Raw genomic sequence first — 20,464 nt, 5'->3', positions numbered from 1 at the left:
AGAGAGACACTCCTACAAAAGGAAAAATCTGAAACTTGGATCAGTCTGCAAACTACATATCGGGAGGTCTGAAAATGAATAAATGAAGATTGCTGACTGAAACTTGGTGCAATTGTATTAACTAAATGTAACCACTAACGTATAAATAATGTTTCCGACGTCAAAGGTATCCTTGGCCTATAAGGATGTAACTGAGCAGGGATATAACAATATACAACATTGCTGGAGAGTTAGCATAATATGTGCAAAAAAAATAGCTGGAGTGTTACGTTAATTACAACATGTCTTGCTACGAGTCGCATAAAAAGATGGATGATTAATTTGCAGTATTGCATCTGTTTAATCATGAGCGAGATAACAGAATACAATTTTTTTTTCACAATGATAAGACTGCCGCAAATATTTAAAATCATTACTATCTTCTTACAAAACTTTCCCCCAAAATATTTGCTCACAATTAAACATATTTTACATCTAGTACAAAAATACATATTAATAATAAAAAACTCATTTACCCCGTTCTATCTATCTATCAAACACTGAAGGTCACTTTCCCAAATGTCTGTTCACCTCATACTCCAAACCCATCGGGAATAATGCTAATGACGCCCCAACACCCCGATAATGCAGAAGATCCAGAGATAATAACATGAACATGTTGTATATGTTGTGTGACACGGACTAAAATCGCATCCAATAACAGTGCTCAGATCATAGACTTACAAAAATGAGAAATGGTGCAATGGTCGGATCCCCAAATGCAAACTAAAGAATAAAAAAAAAGTAGTTCTTCTTGTTATCGGGAAGTGTTAAGTTTTATGAAAAATATCTTTTTGTACATTGAGTCCTATAATACTTATGAAACTGTAAACTGTAAACCTAAAACTTTATGGCAAGTTTAATAAAATGCTTCCAAGATGCATATTCCAGTAGCCCGGCTGTCAGACAGATGGCACGGGGATCTGCTTGGCAGAAGTGGTCTCACACTCTTGCATTAAGTCATTTGTGGTGTGATAATGCATGGCAATATAGGATTTGGCAAATCCGAAGGTGGAGTTGACGGGTTGCAGGCTGTTGGGGGTACTTATTTCTTGGGAGGGGCTACTGTTATAGATGCTATAGTAGGGCTCTATGCGGGTATTGATGGGAGTAGAACTGCTTTGGGCATAGTGCTGGTGCCCCCCTGATCCCTTAGGGCTCAGGATACTGTCTTTTGAATGGCTTGGGCCGCACGCTTGGTCCACAAACTTTTTTTGGGGTTTTGGCGACAACATATAAGCAGAGTTGGTTTCATGGTGAGAGGACTTATTTCGGTTCACCTCCAAGCTGCCTTTGCCCATAGCTCGCAGTCTTGTTTTTTGTTTGCAGCATAGAAAGCCAAGGGCGACGTACTGGATGCACCACAGCACCCTCCTCCTCAAGCCGGCGCTGTTACGGGAGTAGATGAATGGGTTCAATCCCGACTTCAAAAAGATCAGTGTGAACCCACAAAGCTCAAACTGGTACAGGATGAAGCTGCTGCTGTTCGTCAACACATCTTGGACCAAAGAAATGCCCAGCGGCAGGCAGCAGATGAGGACAGATAATACAATGACCACACACGTCACCACGGCTTTGGAGTCCTTGGCGGTGGACAGGTTGACAGCCGACACCAGCTGTAGTCTGCTGGCCGGCACGGGCATTTGGCTCAGTTTTTTTGTGTAGGCGTGCGTCTGGACGTGCTGAAGTTTATTGTAGTTCTGGTTCCTGTATAAAGCAGGGACGGCACACTGTACCCCATCCACTCCGGGGGTGATGAAGGGTTGAGGTCTGGTAGTGTCCACCGTGATGATAGGACACTTCCTCACCTGGGCATTTTTTCTCAATGCCTGGGCAATCATGATGTACGAGGCTGACACCACGGCAACACAGAAGGTAAAATCTATCACATACAAATACAGGATAATTTTCCCCTCTCCGCTAATCAAGCTGTACATAGGCAGGCAGATCCGCGATTTCCGTGTCCTCAGTGTAGCCAATGTGGCCAGGGTAAAGCTGGTGGTCCACAGGAGAACCGTGAGCATTAAAGTGCAGGGGAAGGAGGCCGTCCGGTTGGGCTGCTGCCCCAGGACCATCCGCAGTCGGTGAAGAGCGATCACGGCGACCGTTTTTAAAGACATAATAATAAATCCAGAACTGGTGAGATGAAAAGTAAAGCAAAAAGCGTCAGGAACATTACTGCCGGTGTCGAAAAACAAGACGAAAGCAAACATGGGAGCAGAGATGCAACAGATAAAGAGGTCGCAGAAGGACAAGTTCAGGATCATGAAGTCAAAGTTTGTCCGAAACTTCCTAAAGGCCGGATCGAAAAAAGACAAAAACACCACTAAGTTCCCGTAGGAACCCAGGCAGAAGATAATGACCAGCAGGAAGGTGCAGATGACAAGCGTGGCGGTGTGGATGATCTGCTGGATGTCCCTCAGCGTCCCGTTGCTGACGTGAGACACTGAGGTGCTGTTGACATAATCATATCTGGTCTGATCTGCAAAATCTGTCATTCTGTCTGATAAATTCATGGTTAATACTGACGTGATCCAGGAGGGCGACGGTGCGGGTGTAGCCCCGAAGAAGGGTGACGGTGCGGGTGTAGCCCTGGAGAAGGGCGATGGTGCAGGTGTAGCCCCGATTAAGGGCGACGGTGCGGGTGTAGCCCCGGAGAAGGGCAACGGAGCAGGTGTAGCCCCGGAGAAGGTCCGCTCTCCCAGGAAAGTGCATGAAGCAGGCAGCCGTCTTCAGAGAGCCTTACTGCAGGCCAGGATGAATGCCGATGTGCAGGAGCCGGCCGGCCACAAATACACGGATGCAACGAGCCATGGCAGGAGTATATACTGTATACTGCTCCTCCTCACATGCAATGCTCCGGCTGCTGCAGGATTTCCATGTCACCTACAACACAAGACTCCATTTTATCACAACATCACAACAACCCCCATCATCAGCACCAGGCTGTGGTCAGTCCTCCCCTGCATCACATGAACCCTCCTCCACTATCATCACCACCACCACCATCAGCAGCAGCCTCCCTCTAGTTGCAGGGCCCATTTACAGCCAAATAGCTGCGCTGATCTATGATGGGATGAGGCTCTGCAGGGATGCTGGCAGAACATGGCGCTCTATGGGCGATCGCGTCATGCGGCAGCCTTCATACCTTGCGGTAGTGCCGTTGTCCACCGCTGGATGACAGATGGATGCAGCGGACCGGAGACCGGAGGACCGTGCACTACATTGCCCGCTGCAGCCAGCGCAGCCCCGCTCCCCACTCACAACCAATTGCCAATGTCAGGGCAGCCAGCCAATAGGTGACCGCGTCTCATCGGCATCCAGAGCTGAGTGCTATGAGAGGACGTCTCTGATTGGTCGGAAGAAGGCCGAGCTGTCGATGATAAGGAGATAGATCTATAGAAACAATGGCCCCTACTGTTATACGATCTGGGGGTCCTATGTATTTCTTATAGGCAGGTGGCAGGTCTGCAGCTGGCAATATACATAATTTATCATTGTATATACATCACTGTAAAATGTAAATTTATTGATTACCATCATCCCCAAAAACACCACACTGACACTGCAGATATGACGCACCCCTGGGCCTTCGTCGCGCGGCATCGCGCGCACGGGAGCTTACCCGGAGCCAGATCTGTTGAGGGTTGTAGTCTCGTGGCGGTGACCCGGTCCGTGCCCAGGGAGTCAAACTGAGCGGCGATGTATTAGCGGTAGATGTTGGACGACTACGCCACCCGTTGAATGCAGCGAAGGAGCTGCCGCTGCAGGGCAGACCGCTGAGGCCGGTGGTAGGATTGTGCAGCGTGATAGTATCACCCCCAACGGGAGGGGTATGGCCTCAGGGCAGCCGACGTGAATGATGGGGGTAGCAGGAACCACTCAGAGACGGTACGGTGTAGTTCAGGGTCTTTACTGGTGACAAAGATAGACCCTCCCGGAGTACTGGCTAGCGATTGGGGCCTGGTCAGTCCTTGAGCAGATGGGATCTCCCCTAGCCAGGCGGAGTTGTAGGCCTCCCAAACTAACTGTACTCTTCTGGCTACCTTGCTAGAAGCGAGTATAAGTAGCCCACGTCCCTGAGTGTACTGTGTGGTGCTCACCCGTATGGCCGGTGACTCGGGGCCTTCTAGTAGCTTCCGCTCCACGACGGCGGTGCTGGTCCCATGCGTGTGACCGTGCCTTCGGGTTTCTTGGCCAGAGGACCTGAAATCCCCTGCCTGACGGATTCTGCTGCTGGGTAGGAGTTAGTCCCCACAGCCTCGGACTCCGGGTCCGGTAAGAAATCTTCTCTGTCAGGGCGAGCTCTGCAGCTGCCAGCCCCTGACTCCTTGTAACACTGCTCCCACAGAGCTCCTGTTGTTCTTCCCATAGCTGCCTCTCTTCTCTGTCTCTACTTCTGGCATGGCCCAGGAGCTGGGCCCAGCTGGAGCCACAGCTCCCTGTCAGCCCTCCTGGCTGATCTCTCCCTCTGAACTCTCTAACCCTGCCTCAGCCCCAAGTTTATATAGGGGAAGTCCTTCCCCTCCCAGGACTGGGCAGGAGGTGTGGCATGCATAGGATTCCTGACCAAGAGACCTCCCACTTGCTCTCAGACATAACATTGCTTGTTACTGTGGAAACCAGACCCCTGGGGTGCCACATTCCCCCCTAGTGAAATTTAGTACTCCGGGACTAAACATATTTTTAGAAAAAACATAACAAGGTATAAACAATAATAATACAATAAGAAAAACACATAAAGATGGTCACGGTGTGTCCGCAACCGGGTGCAGTCTTTGAAGAAAACAAAGGTGTCCATCTCACCAAAACAGGGAGACGTAACCAGGTAGGGGTCTGTCCTCCCCGAGTCCTTAACAGTCTTTTAGTCCATCCTGGGTTACGCTCCACTAACTGTACAAAGGATTCCCGGTAAATCCACCAAGGACTCCTATAAATTACTAGAAACACATAATTATTTACAGGATATGGCCGCTCTCAGTCCTCGGCCAGTGGGGATAAGGATTGGCTGCTCACAGTCCTCAGCCTGGTAAGGGATAGGGGATGGCTGCTCACAGTCCTCAGCCTGGTAAGGGATAGGGACACACGGGGAACAATTCACTAATCCCAACGGGGACCATATTTTAATTAGCAGCAGTCCTTGTACCCTAACGGGTAACTATGTACAGCTCTTTATTCACGCTACTTCCCTTCAGTAGCTATGTCCTCTTTGTGCTCCCTCCTGAGGGTAGTCCTCAGACCCGTCCGGGTCCTCTTGGCTTTCCTCGTATTGGTAGTACTGCAGCTCCTCCTCGGTTAGCTGGGTTAGTATCTCTGCGACAGTCCTCCTCCCAGGTGGCCAGGACTTTACCTCCCTTTGGGCTGCCCCGGTTAATTGGGCCACCAGGATGCTCACTTTTTGCTCTTCTGTGAGGGGATACACCTGGAAGAGGCTATCCAGCTTTTCTCTAAAGTCATGCAGGGTATGTGACTCCCCTGAGTACTGGGGTAGCCAGGCCGCTCCCGGGATATAGGGCATGGTGAAAGGCATGACTGCAGCAGCGGTGGCGCTGGCGGGGGTTGAGGCAGTGAAGCTCTCCTCCGGATCCGACATCTTCCTCCCCCCTAGTGGACCGTGGCCTACCTTGCGATGATCCTCTTCCGTAGGCCGCGGCTCCGCAGTGGATCGTCAGGGTTGAGGACCTTCCGTCGCGCTCCTGTGACGTCGGCGTCTGCTGGGCTCCTTCCAGGACCTTACGCAACGTCCGGACGTGAGGCGGGGCTTCAGTTCTCGCGCGCTTTCAGAGTCCACGCCCCTCTTCTTCCCGCGCGGCGTCCTCAAGATGGCGTCCAATGGCGGGAAAACTCCACGTATGGCGGGAAGAAGGCTGAAGATGGCGCCGGATGGCGGGAAAACTCCACCGATGGCGGGAAGGAAGCGGAAGATGGCGCCGGATGGCGGGAATCTTCACCACAGGTAAGTTTGAACAGTCTTTTTCAGGCACGCAGTACCCGGTGGTTGCGGGCACGAAATCCTGCCGACTACGCCAAAAGTTGACGCACCCCTGGGCCTTCGTCGCACGGCATCGCGCGCACGGGAGCTTACCCGGAGCCGGATCTGTTGAGGGTTGTAGTCTCGTGGCGGTGACCCGGTCCGTGCCCAGGGAGTCAAACTGAGCGGCGATGTATTAGCGGTAGATGTTGGACGACTACGCCACCCGTTGAATGCAGCGAAGGAGCTGCCGCTGCAGGGCAGACCGCTGAGGCCGGTGGTAGGATTGTGCAGCGTGATAGTATCACCCCCAACGGGAGGGGTATGGCCTCAGGGCAGCCGACGTGAATGATGGGGGTAGCAGGAACCACTCGGAGACGGTACGGTGTAGTTCAGGGTCTTTACTGGTGACAAAGATAGACCCTCCCGGAGTACTGGCTAGCGATTGGGGCCTGGTCAGTCCTTGAGCAGATGGGATCTCCCCTAGCCAGGCGGAGTTGTAGGCCTCCCAAACTAACTGTACTCTTCTGGCTACCTTGCTAGAAGCGAGTATAAGTAGCCCACGTCCCTGAGTGTACCGTGTGGTGCTCACCCGTATGGCCGGTGACTCGGGGCCTTCTAGTAGCTTCCGCTCCACGACGGCGGTGCTGGTCCCATGCGTGTGACCGTGCCTTCGGGTTTCTTGGCCAGAGGACCTGAAATCCCCTGCCTGACGGATTCTGCTGCTGGGTAGGAGTTAGTCCCCACAGCCTCGGACTCCGGGTCCGGTAAGAAATCTTCTCTGTCAGGGCGAGCTCTGCAGCTGCCAGCCCCTGACTCCTTGTAACACTGCTCCCACAGAGCTCCTGTTGTTCTTCCCATAGCTGCCTCTCTTCTCTGTCTCTACTTCTGGCATGGCCCAGGAGCTGGGCCCAGCCGGAGCCACAGCTCCCTGTCAGCCCTCCTGGCTGATCTCTCCCTCTGAACTCTCTAACCCTGCCTCAGCCCCAGGTTTATATAGGGGAAGTCCTTCCCCTCCCAGGACTGGGCAGGAGGTGTGGCATGCATAGGATTCCTGACCAAGAGACCTCCCACCTGCTCTCAGACATAACATTGCTTGTTACTGTGGAAACCAGACCCCTGGGGTGCCACAGATACATATATATATGAGTCAGTAAGTGGGGATGATGGTGATCAGTATATAGAAATGTTACAATGATGTATATACATTCCTGCTCAATGTTAAAATTGCGACACCACCAAAAAGGGATCAGTCCTGGAATTACGGAACTCACAGGATCGGTAGATATGGTAAGGAGGAAAAAAAGGGAGAGACAAAATATTCAAAATATCTCTATTTATTCAATATGGAATACAATCGCACAGAGATTGGTATGCTAGCAGATTACTTTGCAATTGCCGACCAATGACATCCCAGATGTGCTTGAAAGGAGACTAGTCTGGTGACGCTGCAGCCATGGTAGCACGGTTAGGCCATGGAGGCTCCTCACAGTACCACAAGCAACATGTGTCCTGGCATTGTGTAGTTAAACGGTTCCTGGGACACTTTGGAGAAATGGCCGTACCACTGGATCCAAGATCAAATGAATGTAACACCGAGCTGTTAGTGTATCTGGAATGAAGGCTAGCGAGGTCCGGCTAACATACACTATGCCACCCCACACCATAATCCCTGGAGGAGGACCGGTGTGACGTTCCCTTGTGAAGGCCTCTTCATGGTGTTGCCCACATGGTCTCCAGACCCATCTCTGGCTATCATTGTGTCCAAGACTAAAGTGGGATGCTCACAGTGTCATGAGCAAGATGTGGCATTGAGTTGTGATATTAAAAACGGTTCCCTTGTGAAGGCCTCTTCATAGCGTTGGCTAAGTAGGCTAAAAACCAAATGCTGGCTTTCATTGTTGGTAGACAAAAGCAGGGCTCATCGCTAAAAACCATAGACCTCCATTCCAGTCTTCCTCTGCACCATGATAGCCTTTGAGAACAGTGGTGTGTGGTCAGTGGAACACCAAATCTGGATGGCGTGTTGTCCAAATGGATTCTTATGGTTTATGTAGACACTATTTGAAGCCTTAGGCTTGGTGTGTGATGTCCAATTTCAGATGCAGTACAGAATAGATCAACTGTGGAACCAGTGGTATGGCCATGTCTTTAGGAACCATTTTTCAACATGAGGACCCCAAGCTACATGTCGCTCGTGCTACGGTGAGCAGCCTGCATGTCCTATGTGTGATAACATGGCCTGCAACGTCTCCAGACTTGTTTCCTGTTGGTTGACAATTGCAATGGGAGCAGCCAGCAGCGGATCTTGATGATTTTCGGGCTAGAATGCTTTCAGCGAAGCAGTATATTCCTTAGGCAATCGTTGATAACCCCATTGATAACATGGGAAGGTGTGTAACTGCGTGTATTTTTGCGTGTGGAACTCATACCTGATTAATTAACACATCTATTATTCCTGGGATTTACAGAATTCCATGACTTTTCCTTCTTGGTGTTGCAACTTTAATGTTAAAATGTTATCCACTATTAGGAGAACCCCTTCTCAATTTGAATATTTGCCCCTGTTAGAAAAAAAAAACACCTATACTCACCTCCGGTGCCAGCACAGTTCCAATGATGTCGGCACTTGTGTTCCCTGGGCTCAAGTGAGATCTGCGGCTGGCCAACAGCGGGGACAGTGACGCCAGCGCTGATTGGTCAAAGGGCTCATGTGACATAACAACCACACAAGAGCCCCGTAAGCGTGAGTGCCAACATCACTGGTACGGTGCCAGCACAGGAGGTGAGTATAAGTGTTTTTATTTTAACGGGTGCAAACAATCAGATGGAGAAGAGGTTGTTCTACTAGTGGACAATCCATTTAAGGAGTTTGTATACAAATATGAACAGGGGTGATAGCCTCTGTGATAAATGCATAATCACTTGGGGTTTCACAGCTGGGACCCCTATGATCATTAAATAAGGGTCTTCAGCTCTGCCTAAACATCATATTTCTATCTAGCAACAAAGCAGTGAGGAGTATGAAGAGAGCGGTGGTCAAATATATGCCAAACTGATCCATGCTTTGTCTATGTGGTCAGCTCTGCCATAAGGGCTTTGAATGGACTAGCCATGACTACCAGGCAATGCAGACTCCTCCTCACTGTGGTCATGCCGTGAAAAGCAGCATGAGGTTTCGGAATCCCACTTTAATGAATGTCTGCCGATTGCACATGCGTCCCGAAAGATATCGGCACCTGACCTGCTCTCCTCATGTGGAAGTGAGCGGAGCAGGACTAACCCTTTAAGATCCAGTTCTGGACAACTTCCTCTGCCATAGATATGCTCTAAACTGCTACTTAAAGAGATGTTGCCACGTTGCACATGAAGGCCGATCTGTGGACAGCATAGTATAGAGGAGAAATTGATGATATTTAGGTTAGAGGAAAACATTCAGTATAATTCAGTGTCATGTATTCATTGAAATCCCTGCTGTTTGTATACATGAGTCCTGTGGGTGGTTCTACTAGTGATTTGTCAGCTATCACTGGATGCACAGTCATACAGGAAAGACTGTGAATCACTGCGTAGGACCGCCCACTGGACTCGTATTCATAAAAACACCCGGGATTTTAATGTATAAAATACAAGTTTTACTGAAACTCTTCTTGAAAAAAACGTAGATCAATCTGATCAGCTCCCTCTGCTTTATTACATCGTCCTTTAAGAGCAGATATTTTCAATATGACAGGTTCCCTTTAAATTGTCTGAACGCTCCGTCAGAGGGGTGGCAAAGCATTTAGTAAGTGTTTGCAGACAACTTATTGACTTAAGTCAACCCCCTGGGTCTGTACGGTAGGGAATGTCCTGACTGGGATTTTGAACCTCTTGGTCTGTACGTTAAAGGGTTACCGTACTGGCATGGGGCAGTGGCTCATAAGTGGAGAAAGTTGTGCTGATACAACTGTTTTGTCCTGGTAAAAAAAAAAATGATTTCAACTGGATCCGTTTTTTTTTAACATTGAAATCTATGGAAAACATATCCGTTAATTAGCCATCAGTTTTTCTTTCATTTGAAAAGGATCCATTTTTCTACTTACTGGATCAGTGTCAGATGGAAGGAAACACATGGCTAATTAATGGATCCATTTTACATAGATTTTAATGTTAAAAAAACCTGATTCAATTGAAACCAGTTTTTTTAACTGGACAAAAAAGTTGTGTCTGCACAACTTATTTGTCAACAAATTGCTGGTAGATCCATTTTACCGGATGATTACTGGACATGTGAACATAGCTTTAGGGTTATTTACTAGAAGAGCGGATACAGGGAGAAAATTAAGACATATTCTCCCTGTAGCCACTTGCTTCCAGTCAATGTGGTAGTGCAGGGAGCTGGAACGGTGCTTTTTCCAGAGACGCTTTAAAAATGACTCAAAAAGACGCAGTATGAACATACTCTTAGGACTGGGTGTGTTCAGACTATTTTAGGGTCAAATTTTTGTCATTTGAAGAGTGAGACAGGGTTTCATATGGTAAATCAGGAACCATAATTATATTTGCTGAGAATGTTCCTGATCTGTTCTTACCGTCAGAACGACATTAACATATGACAGAACCTAACCATTTACTATAGGGCACAGCTCTAGTTACTGTTCTGCCCTCTCTACAATATTATGATTGATGACCTATTTGGCCCTTATGAATCCATTTTAACACATGTATTTCTTTATTTGTTGTTCTTTTTGGTTTTTGAATTTCTATTTTTTTTTAGCCCAGGCTGAGAGAGAAATGTATAGTTTAGTGATGTTTTTCCAGATTGCTATACATGTTATAAATTGAGTAATTTGCATATTGGAACTTTGGTTAATGTCCAAATATAAACTTAAAGGGTTATTCCTACAATATCAATCTGCTCAGTGACCGCAAATCCTAAAATATATAAAGTTATCAAGTGTAACCAATTTCAACATTTTCTTTTTGCTTTGGATATCATCCCCTGAAATGATAGTCATGCTAGAGGATTTGGCCTACATCATTGCCCATGGATACGTATTGTAGTTCCTTAATGGCAGTTCGCACATGCACAGTAGACATAATGGATGCCTCCTACCTATAAGTATAAAATAGACACAACTGGACCTCCAAACTGTGTAAGAGAGTGGCCCACAGCAACCAATCAGAGCTCAGCTTTCATTTTTTTAAAGTTTTGTGGCTTTGCTTTTAATTTTAGCGTAGGACAGTGTTCCCCAACTCCAGTCCTCAAGAGCCACCAACAGGTCATGTTTTCAGGATTTCCTTAGCAAGGCCCAGATGATGGAATTATTGCCCGTGTAGGTGATGGAATTATCACATGGGCAATACTAAGGAAATCCTGAAACATGATATGTTGGTGGCTCTTGAGGACTGGAGTTGGGGAACTCTGGTGTAGGGACTCACAAGCATGAGGACCCTTGACGTGGCTTGCGAGCTTGCGTATTTTGGCCAAAATATCAACCAATACCTATATATTATAGGATTAGAAACCTTTATACAGGGTGATGGAGACAGACAACAATTACATTTATTGATATACTATTAGAAATTATGCCCAGCACTTATATACTTCATATGAACTGAAAAGCACAATAAAATCCCATGCTTGGTCCTGTTGGCTAGTGGGTCTACCGTTGGTTTGGAGGCCCCAGATATCATTTTCTATTGTTGACCTGCTCATTTACGGAGGATACTTGCGTGGACAGTCCTTCCCGAATTTGCCAAGTAGACTGAGATTGAGAAAATCTGACTGGAACCTATACATCAGAACATGTTACTTTGGTCTGGCCCTTGTTCTCCTCATTCTCGACTTCTCTTAACTCCTATGGCATTTGGGACAAGGGCGTAACTATAATAGGTACAGCGGTTGCCATCGCACCAGAACCCTGGAGCCTAGCGTCCAAAAGGTCCCTTTGGCCCATATGAAAAGACTATTACTATTAAAGACTTGAAATAATTGGGGGCCCCATTGGAGCTTTTGCATTGGACCCCAGGAACTTCAAATTACACAACTGGACATATAGAGGTTATGTTCTAAAAATTCACCTCTTACTTCTTTCTTATAGCATCCCTCCCTGCCAGATACTGTATCTTAACATGAAGTATGGCTAAGGCTTGGCTTCATGGCGGTCTCTTTCACTATGTGGACATAGTAGATTATAGAACTTGCAACTTTATTTTGATGACTTGCAAGATAAGCATTAAATTTCACTGTGTCCAAATCAAAAGCTTTCATCACACACTATTCAGAGCCTCACAAATCTCTACACATACTACCTTTAAGCTCGTGTGTAGGGCAAGCACATGTACAAAGGTACTTTATCTGATATCTGTGCTATTCTAGTCTTTCCGACCTTAGAGCGTCATACTTGATACAAATACATGAATAAATGGAAGGAATTTCTAGGCTGGACTCTCCCTGATGACACCTGAAGAATAATCTGGAAGGAGCAGCCAAGACTTCCACCTGGTCTACTTACAGAGAGAAGTGATATAAATTGCATAGGCAGTGGTATCATGTACGTGAACTACTTGAGAAATATAACCCAGCTATAACCACTTCTTGTTGGAGATGTAATGTATCTGTGGAAACTATTTTCCATGTATTTTTGGATTTTCCGATCATTCAGCCATTTTGGGGTGAAGTTGAAGCTCTTACCCGAATGTCCTTGATTAGGAAATCCCCATAGACCACTTACCATACCTCTTGACATTACATCTCATAAGTAAGCATGCTGCAAAACATTTACTTTTCAGCAGCCATTTGTCTTATTGCAAGACAGTGGAAACAGACCTCCACATTGTCCTTTTTGATATGTACACCAGTATCTTGGAAATTAGGAACTTACAAAACCTCACAGCCTTGGCTCATGGTAAGATGGACAGATTTCACTCCATATAGTCGCTTTGGGATTCCTACTTGGACACTTACTAACTACAATGGTCTATACCTACCTCCCCTTGGCGATCACTGCTCGCTTCCCCTACATCCCTCCTGTGTCCCTTGTTGTCTTTGAGGTTGTTTGTGGCTTCAATTAATTAAAGGGAACCTGACAGCAGGATTTACCCCTATTAACTAATTACAGTACTGCATTTGTCATTAAACACTGATTTGTAGCTACCCCAAGTTGCCAGCATATCCATCAGTCTCATTTTCAATATGACATAAAATATACTTTGGATCCAATTGGATGAACACATAGGAGGGCTGCGCTGCTGGAGTAAATCAATTTTTTAGAAATTGTGATGAAGAAAAGGCTTTTTATTCACAACGTACCGACATATTTTTCAAGTGAAAAAGACAAATGAAAAAAACAATGACATTTGTTTTTTTCACTTAAAAAAAATGCCGGTACGGTGTTGAAATGCGTTGTGAATAAAAAGCCATTTCTGAAGAATTGATTTACTCCAGGAGCGCAGCCCACTTATGTGTTCATCCAACTGGATCCAGCATCTCCTGTAGGATTTATCCACCAGCCAAGGGGCAGCAGAAGCAGTTTTTCTTCATGCATACATAGGAGTTGTGCCTGTCATCTCTCCACCAGGTGAGCGTAACCAGCACTCTCCTACTCTCCCTCCATAGGGTATCCCCCTATTGTGCACTCTGATTCTCACTTTTAGATTTACACATAAAATATACTTTAAATACATGGAAAAATTTATGACAAAGGTGTTTAATTTACATTGTATCCACCTAAGGACAAAAAAAACACATTTTATTCTATAATCTATGTCTTATCTATCTATCCCTGTATCTATTATATATGTATTTTATATTGATCTATCATCTATCTATGTCTCTATCATCTGTTATTTGTCTATGTGTCTCAATCTATATTTAATGTATGTATGTCATTTCTATCTCTATCTATGTCTCTATTATCGATGTATCTCATGTATCTATCATCTATCAATGTATGTCATATGTATCTATCATCTATCTATGTATCTCATATCTATCTAGCTATCTATTTATCTATGTATGTTTATATCTATCTATCTCTATGGACCACACCCTGAGGTGGAGATATAGTGAACAGCCATCCCGCCCATCTCTTTAGCTGTTCACAAAAAACGCAGCCCTGTTAAAGTTAATTTAAGTCTCTCAGCATCTGTGACACTGGAACATTAAATCCAGGTTCATATCACCAAGTTTTACAAACTGGATGACACATATCTCCCCTGTGATCACCTTGCAATATTAAATATCTGTCTATATATCACACAATCTAACTATATCTATCTCATAGCTATGAAACATCTATCTAAGTGTATGTGCATCTATCTATCTATCCACCTATGTCTATGTCATATGTATGTATATATAAAATATCTATCTATTTATTATACTATCTATGTATATCTATGTGATATTTATCCATCATCTACCTATAAATCATACACGGTATCTACACTGTGTTCTGAATTATTAGGCAAGTTGTATTTTAGAGGATTATTTTTATTATTGATCAACAACTATGTTCTCAATCAACCCAAAAGACTCATAAATATCCAAGCTTAATATTTTTGGAAGCTGGAGTGTTTTTTTTTTTAGATTTGGCTATCTTAGGAGGATATCTGTTTGTGCAGGTAACTATTACTGTCCCGAATTATTAGGCAACTTAATAAAAAACAAATATAATCCCATCTCACTTGTTTATTTTCACCAGATAAACCAATATCAGTGCACAAAATTTAGAAATAAACATTTCTGACATGCAAAAACAAAAACCAAAATAATTAGTGATCAATATAGCCACCTTTCTTTATGATGACACTCAACAGCCTTCCATCCATAGATTCTGTCAGTTGCTTGATCTGTTTTCGATCAACATTGCGTGCAGAAGCCACCACAGCCTCCCAGGCACTGTTCCGAGAGGTGTACTGTTTTCCCTCCCTGTAGATCTCACATTTTATGATGGACCACAGGTTCTCTATGGGGTTCAGATCAGGCGAACAAGGGGCCCATGTCATTATTTTTTCTTCTTTTAGACCTTTACTGGCCAGCCACGCTGTGGAGTAGTTGGATGCTTGTGATGGCGCATTGTCCTGCATGAAAATCATGTTTTTCTTGAACGATACTGACTTCTTCCTGTATCACTGCTTGAAGAAGTTGTCTTCCAGAAACTGGCAGTAGGTCTGGGAGTTGAGCTTCACTCCATCCTCAACCCGAAAAGGTCCCACAAGTTCATCTTTGATGATACCAGCTCATACCAGTACCCCACCTCCACCTTGCTGGCTTCTGAGTTGGAGTGGAGCTCTCTGCCCTTTACTGATCCAGCCTCTGGCCCATCACGAGTCACTCTCAGAAATCAGTCTTAAGATATTTCTTGAACCATTCTTGAAGTTTTATCTTATGTTTCTTGTTCAAAGGTGGTCATTTTTCAGCCTTCCTTACCTTGGCCATGTCCCTGAGTATTGCACACCTTGTGCTTTTTGATACTCCGGTAACGTTGCAGCTCTGAAACATGGCAAAACTGGTGGCGAATGGTATCTTGGCAGCTTCACGCTTAATTTTCCTCAATTCATGGGCAGTTATTTTGTGCCTTTTTTGGCCAACACTCTTCTTGTGACCTTGTTGGCTATTTTCCATGAAACGCTTGATTGTTCGGTGATCACGCTTCAAAAGTTTGGAAATTTCAAGACTGCTGCATCCCTCTGCAAGACATCTCACAATTTTGGACTTTTCAGAGCCCGTCAAATCTCTCTTCTGACCCATTTTGCCAAAGGAAAGGAAGTTGCCTAATAATTAAGCACACCTTATATAGGGTGTTGATGTCATTAGTCAACACCCCTCCTCATTACAGAGATGCACATCACCAGATTTACTTAATTGGTAGTTGGCTCTCAAGCCTATGCAGCTTGGAGTAGGACAACATGTATAAAAAGTATCATGTGATCAAAATACTCATTTGCCTAATAATTCGGAACACAGTGTATTAATCATATTACAAATTAAATAGATTAATTTAAAATATTTTTATACACAACATTCCTTGTAAAAATTTTTATCACTATTACATAACAACTTTCCTTAAAGTGGTGTATTAATAACTTTCATTTTGACATGGGAGCGTTGCTTCATTCTGGAGAAAGCAACGTATAGCTGTCCATGTCCAGAGGCTGGTTCAGGTAAATAAATACCCACTCGATTGAGGGTCGGTCCTTGGGATTTGTTAATAGTCATTGCGAATGCAGGTTTTGTAACATCCCTGGCGGCGTGCTGGCATGGCTTACCACCTCCCACCATGCAAGACCGCCATTTTACCTATCAATCCAGGCTGCACACTTTGCTCCAGTACCTGCTGGTGTCTCTTGTCTGATTGCTTAGGGTGGCGGCGCGGTTACTGCCTGATTCTTATAGTTACTGTGTGCGCACTCCTAATGCCTCCCCAGCCTGTTGCTGTGAGTCACTGGATACTTAAATCCCCTCCACCCAGTAGGAGGTGCCTGAGCAACACTTTTCTTCAGTGTGTTCCTTGCACCTGAGTTGCCAGGTCCTGTTCTGTATCTTGTCTGTTTCGCCCCTGGGGGCTGTATACCCAGGCCTGTTACCTGTATCTGTGACTTCTAGTCTGTCTCCGCCACCCTGGGGGCTGAGTTCCCAGGCTCGTTCCTGTATCTTGTTCCTGGTTCAGTTCCTGTCTGAACTGTGTCCTAGCCCATTACCTGTTTGTCTCTATGTCCGAACCTTCCCTTTTCCTGCAGTGTCTGAACCTGCACCTAACTCCAACTCGTTGTCTCTGAACTTCTGTTTGTGAGTTTTGTGTACACTCGCTACTTCATTGTAAGTACCTTGTGTGTATCTGGTTCGGCTTGTTTACCGCACCTGCGGTTTCGCTCTGCTCTGCTTGTTCACCGCATCTGCGGTTTCGCTCTGCTTTACTTGTTCACCGCACCTGCGGTTTTGCTCTGTTCTGCTTGTCCACCACACCGGTGGTTTCGCTCTGCTTTGCTTGTTCACCACACCTGCGGTTTCGCTCTGCTCTGCTTGTTCACCGCACCTGTGGTTTCGCTCTGCTCTGCTTGTTCACTGCACCTGCGGGTTTTGCTCTGCTCTGCTCTGCTTGTCTACCGCGCCTGCGGGTTTTGCTCTGCTCTGCTTGTCTGCCGCGCCTGCGGGTTTTGCTCTTCTCTGCTTGTCTACCGCACCTGCGGGTTTTGCTCTGCTCTGCTTGTCTACCGCACCTGCGGGTTTTGCTCTGCTCTGCTTGTCTAACGCACCTGCGGGTTTTGCTCTGCTTGTCTACCGCACTTGCGGGTTTTGCTCTGCTCTGCTTGTCTACCGCACCTGCGGGTTTTGCTCTGCTCTGCTTGTCTACCGCACCTGCGGGTTTTGCTCTGCACTGCTTGTCTACCGCACCTGCGGATTTTGCTCTGCTCTGCTTGTCTACCGCACCTGCGGGTTTTGCTCTGCTCTGCTTGTCTACCGCATCTGCGGCTCTGTTCCTGTATTCCAGTCTGTACTGGTCCCTGTCCTGCCTGCGTTCCTACCTGCCAGTACCCACCTGTCTGCATACCAGCCGTGTCTGCCAGTACCCACCTGTCTGCATACCAGCCGTGCCTGCCAATACCCACCTGTCTGTATGCCAGCCTAGCCTGCCTGTTCCTGCATTCCCCGGTGTGGGTCAACAGCTGTGACCGGGGTCTGACCTGGAGTAGCACCTGGTCCCTCTGCTCGGTTCCTCCCTGGTTCACGGAGTTGACTGAGCTGCCATGTGACTTTGGTCGGACCGAGTTGATACTTAGTCACGCCCCTCCAGGCACTCCTCGGTTCATGGTCCAGTGGGATCACTAACCATGCTCACGCCAGTCTGTCCGGGCTTGTGCGTAACAGGTTTGACTGGAAACTGTCGTCTTCTTAATTTAAAGGGTAACCCAGTGTCAGAAGGACACAAATCTATGCATGGAATAAATACAATGTCCCCTTCGGCTGATCCAGTAATCACTTTAGCCTGTATGATGTTGGGGTGTAAGGCAGTGACAATCAGCCGAGTTCGATTGCAGAGACCTTTGTTGGTATTGAGGCTACGCAGTAGCATGACAATGGTGCCAATTGTAAGTTGGAGCTGATGTGATGGCATTGCCGATGGTGTCAGAGAATTTAAAAACTCCACTTTGTACTGTTCACGTTCATCATCGTCATCAGCATCCACAGAATCTTCGCTTGTATATACAACATACTCGCCACTCATTCTATCCATTATTTGAGAGTTGAGAAGGTGTACATCCTCATTTTTTGGACAGAGTATTGCATGTGATGCTGCATTGTTAACACTGTCTTTGTCATTGGCATTTATGGTAATGTTTTGTCCAAAAATGTCAGTCACTAAACACCCAGTGCACAGCATGTCAGGAGAAATTTCTATGACATCATCTCCAAGGTTGTGTTCGTTTGACAGCTCACCGTGTCCTAGTTTAAGCAACCAACTGCTGTATTCTGGATCACTGGAGCGCATGTTGTTGAATAGCGGCAGTCTTATAAAGTAAAGTTTTTCCAGTGTTTTGAATATTTAACACAGGAGTCTACAATTTCTGTTCTTGTGGCATTAGCAAGTACAGGAAGGCATTGTCTGAAGTCTCTTCCAAAAACGAAAACTTTACCACCAAAGGGTACTTGATTTTTGTCTGCAACATGTGTTGTAATGACATCACGTAGAAGTCTATGAATGACATTCAAAGCATGGTTTTGTGCCATTGTCGACTCATCAATGATAAAAAGTTTAGTATGTTGTAACTTTTTGGCGGCGTTGGTATCACTTTTAATCCTGGAAACAGATGTTTCGTTGATAGGAATTGGTATGCCGTAGAGAGAGTGCATTGTTCATCCTTCTCATAGCAAGTTAGCTGCTATTCCTGTTGTGGCTGCAGGTGAGACAACGTCTCCTTGTCCTCGTACATAATGTATGAGTACATGCTATAGGTAGGTTTTTCCACTGCCACCATCAATAAAGAAGCACTTAGGTGTTAATGTGGTGTCTTGTAAAGCTTGAACTATGGCCTCGTAGGCAAAACGTTGCTCCTGATTCAGAGTTTCTTTCATCTCTGCAGCCCTTGTCAACTCATACAGTTATATGAAAAAGTTTGGGCACCCCTATTAATCTTAAGCTTAATGTTTTATAAAAATTGGTGTTTTTGCAACAGCTATTTCAGTTTGATATATGTAATAACTGTTGGACACAGTAATGTTTCTGCCTTGAAATGAGGTTTATTGTACTAACAGAAAATGTGCAATCTGCATTCAAACAAAATTTGACAGGTGCATAAGTATGGGCACCTCACCAGAAAAGTGACATTAATATTTAGTAGATCCTCCTTTTGCAAAAATAACAGCCTCTAGTCGCTTCCTGTAGCTTTTAATAATTTCCTGGATCCTGGATGAAGGTATTTTTGACCATTCCTCTTTACAAAACAATTCCAGTTCAGTTAAGTGTGATGGTCGCCGAGCATGGACAGCCCTCTTCAAATGATCCCACAGATGTTCAATGATATTCAGGTCTGGGGACTGGGATGGCTATTCCAGAACATTGTAATTGTTCGTCTGCATGAATGCCTGAGTAGATTTGGAGCGGTGTTTTGGATCATTGTCTTGCTGAAAGATCCATCCCCTGCGTAACTTCAACTTTGTCACTGATTCTTGAACATTATTGTCAAGAATCTGCTGATAGTGAGTGGAATCCATGCGTCCCTCAACTTTAACAAGATTCCCGGTGCCGGCATTGGCCACACAGCCCCAAAGCATGATGGAACCTCCACCAAATTTTACTGTGGGTAGCAAGTGTTTTTCTTGGAATGCTGTGTTTTTTTGCCGCCATGCATAACGCCTTTTTGTATGACCAAACAACTCAATCTTGGTTTCATCAGTCCACAGGACCTTCTTCCAAAAAGAAATTGGCTTCTCCAAATGTGCTTTTGCATACCTCAGCCGACTCTGTTTGAGGCGTGCTTGCAGAAACGGCTTCTTTCGCATCACTCTCCCATACAGCTTCTCCTTATGCAAAGTGCGTTGTATAGTTGACCGATGCACAGTGACACCATCTGCAGCAAGTTGATGCTGCAGCTCTCTGGAGGTGGTCTGAGGATTGTCCTTGACTGATCTCACCATTCTTCTTCTCTGCCTTTCTTATGTTTTTCTTGGCCTGCCACTTCTGGCCTTAACAAGAACTGTCCCTGTGTTCTTCCATTTCCTTACTATGTTCCTCACAGTGAAAACTGACAGGTTAAATCTCTGAGACTGCTTTTTGTATCCTTCCCCTGAACAACTATGTTGAATAATCTTTGTTTTCAGATCATTTGACAGTTGTTTTGAGGAGCCCATGATGCTACTCTTCAGAGGAGATTCAAACAGGAGAATAACTTGCAAGTGGCCACTTTAAGTAGCTTTTCTCATGATTGCATACACCTGGCTATGAAGTTCAAAGCTCAATGAGGTTACAA

The 20,464-nt window shown here is 45.7% G+C and overlaps 1 protein-coding gene across 1 annotated transcript; it reads right to left on the bottom strand.

The window, feature by feature from the left end:
- Positions 1-321: 321 nt before the first annotated feature.
- GPR75 (G protein-coupled receptor 75) lies at positions 322-3,334 on the bottom strand. Its single transcript, XM_073672302.1, has 2 exons — positions 3,188-3,334; positions 322-2,925 (listed from the first exon to the last, which is right to left on the bottom strand). The coding sequence occupies exon 2, from the start codon at positions 2,553-2,555 to the stop codon at positions 942-944; it is 1,614 nt and encodes a 537-aa protein (XP_073528403.1). The 5' UTR covers positions 2,556-2,925; positions 3,188-3,334; the 3' UTR covers positions 322-941.
- Between the last annotated feature and the right edge of the window lie 17,130 nt (positions 3,335-20,464).

The sequence above is a fragment of the Phyllobates terribilis genome, unplaced genomic scaffold (assembly GCF_046119375.1).
Source record: "Phyllobates terribilis strain yellow unplaced genomic scaffold, ASM4611937v1 Scaffold_3__8_contigs__length_932513732, whole genome shotgun sequence".
In the NCBI taxonomy this organism is placed as follows: domain Eukaryota; kingdom Metazoa; phylum Chordata; class Amphibia; order Anura; family Dendrobatidae; genus Phyllobates; species Phyllobates terribilis.
The sequence above is the reverse complement of the archived record's forward strand: the minus strand, read 5'-3'. Positions and strand labels throughout refer to the sequence as shown.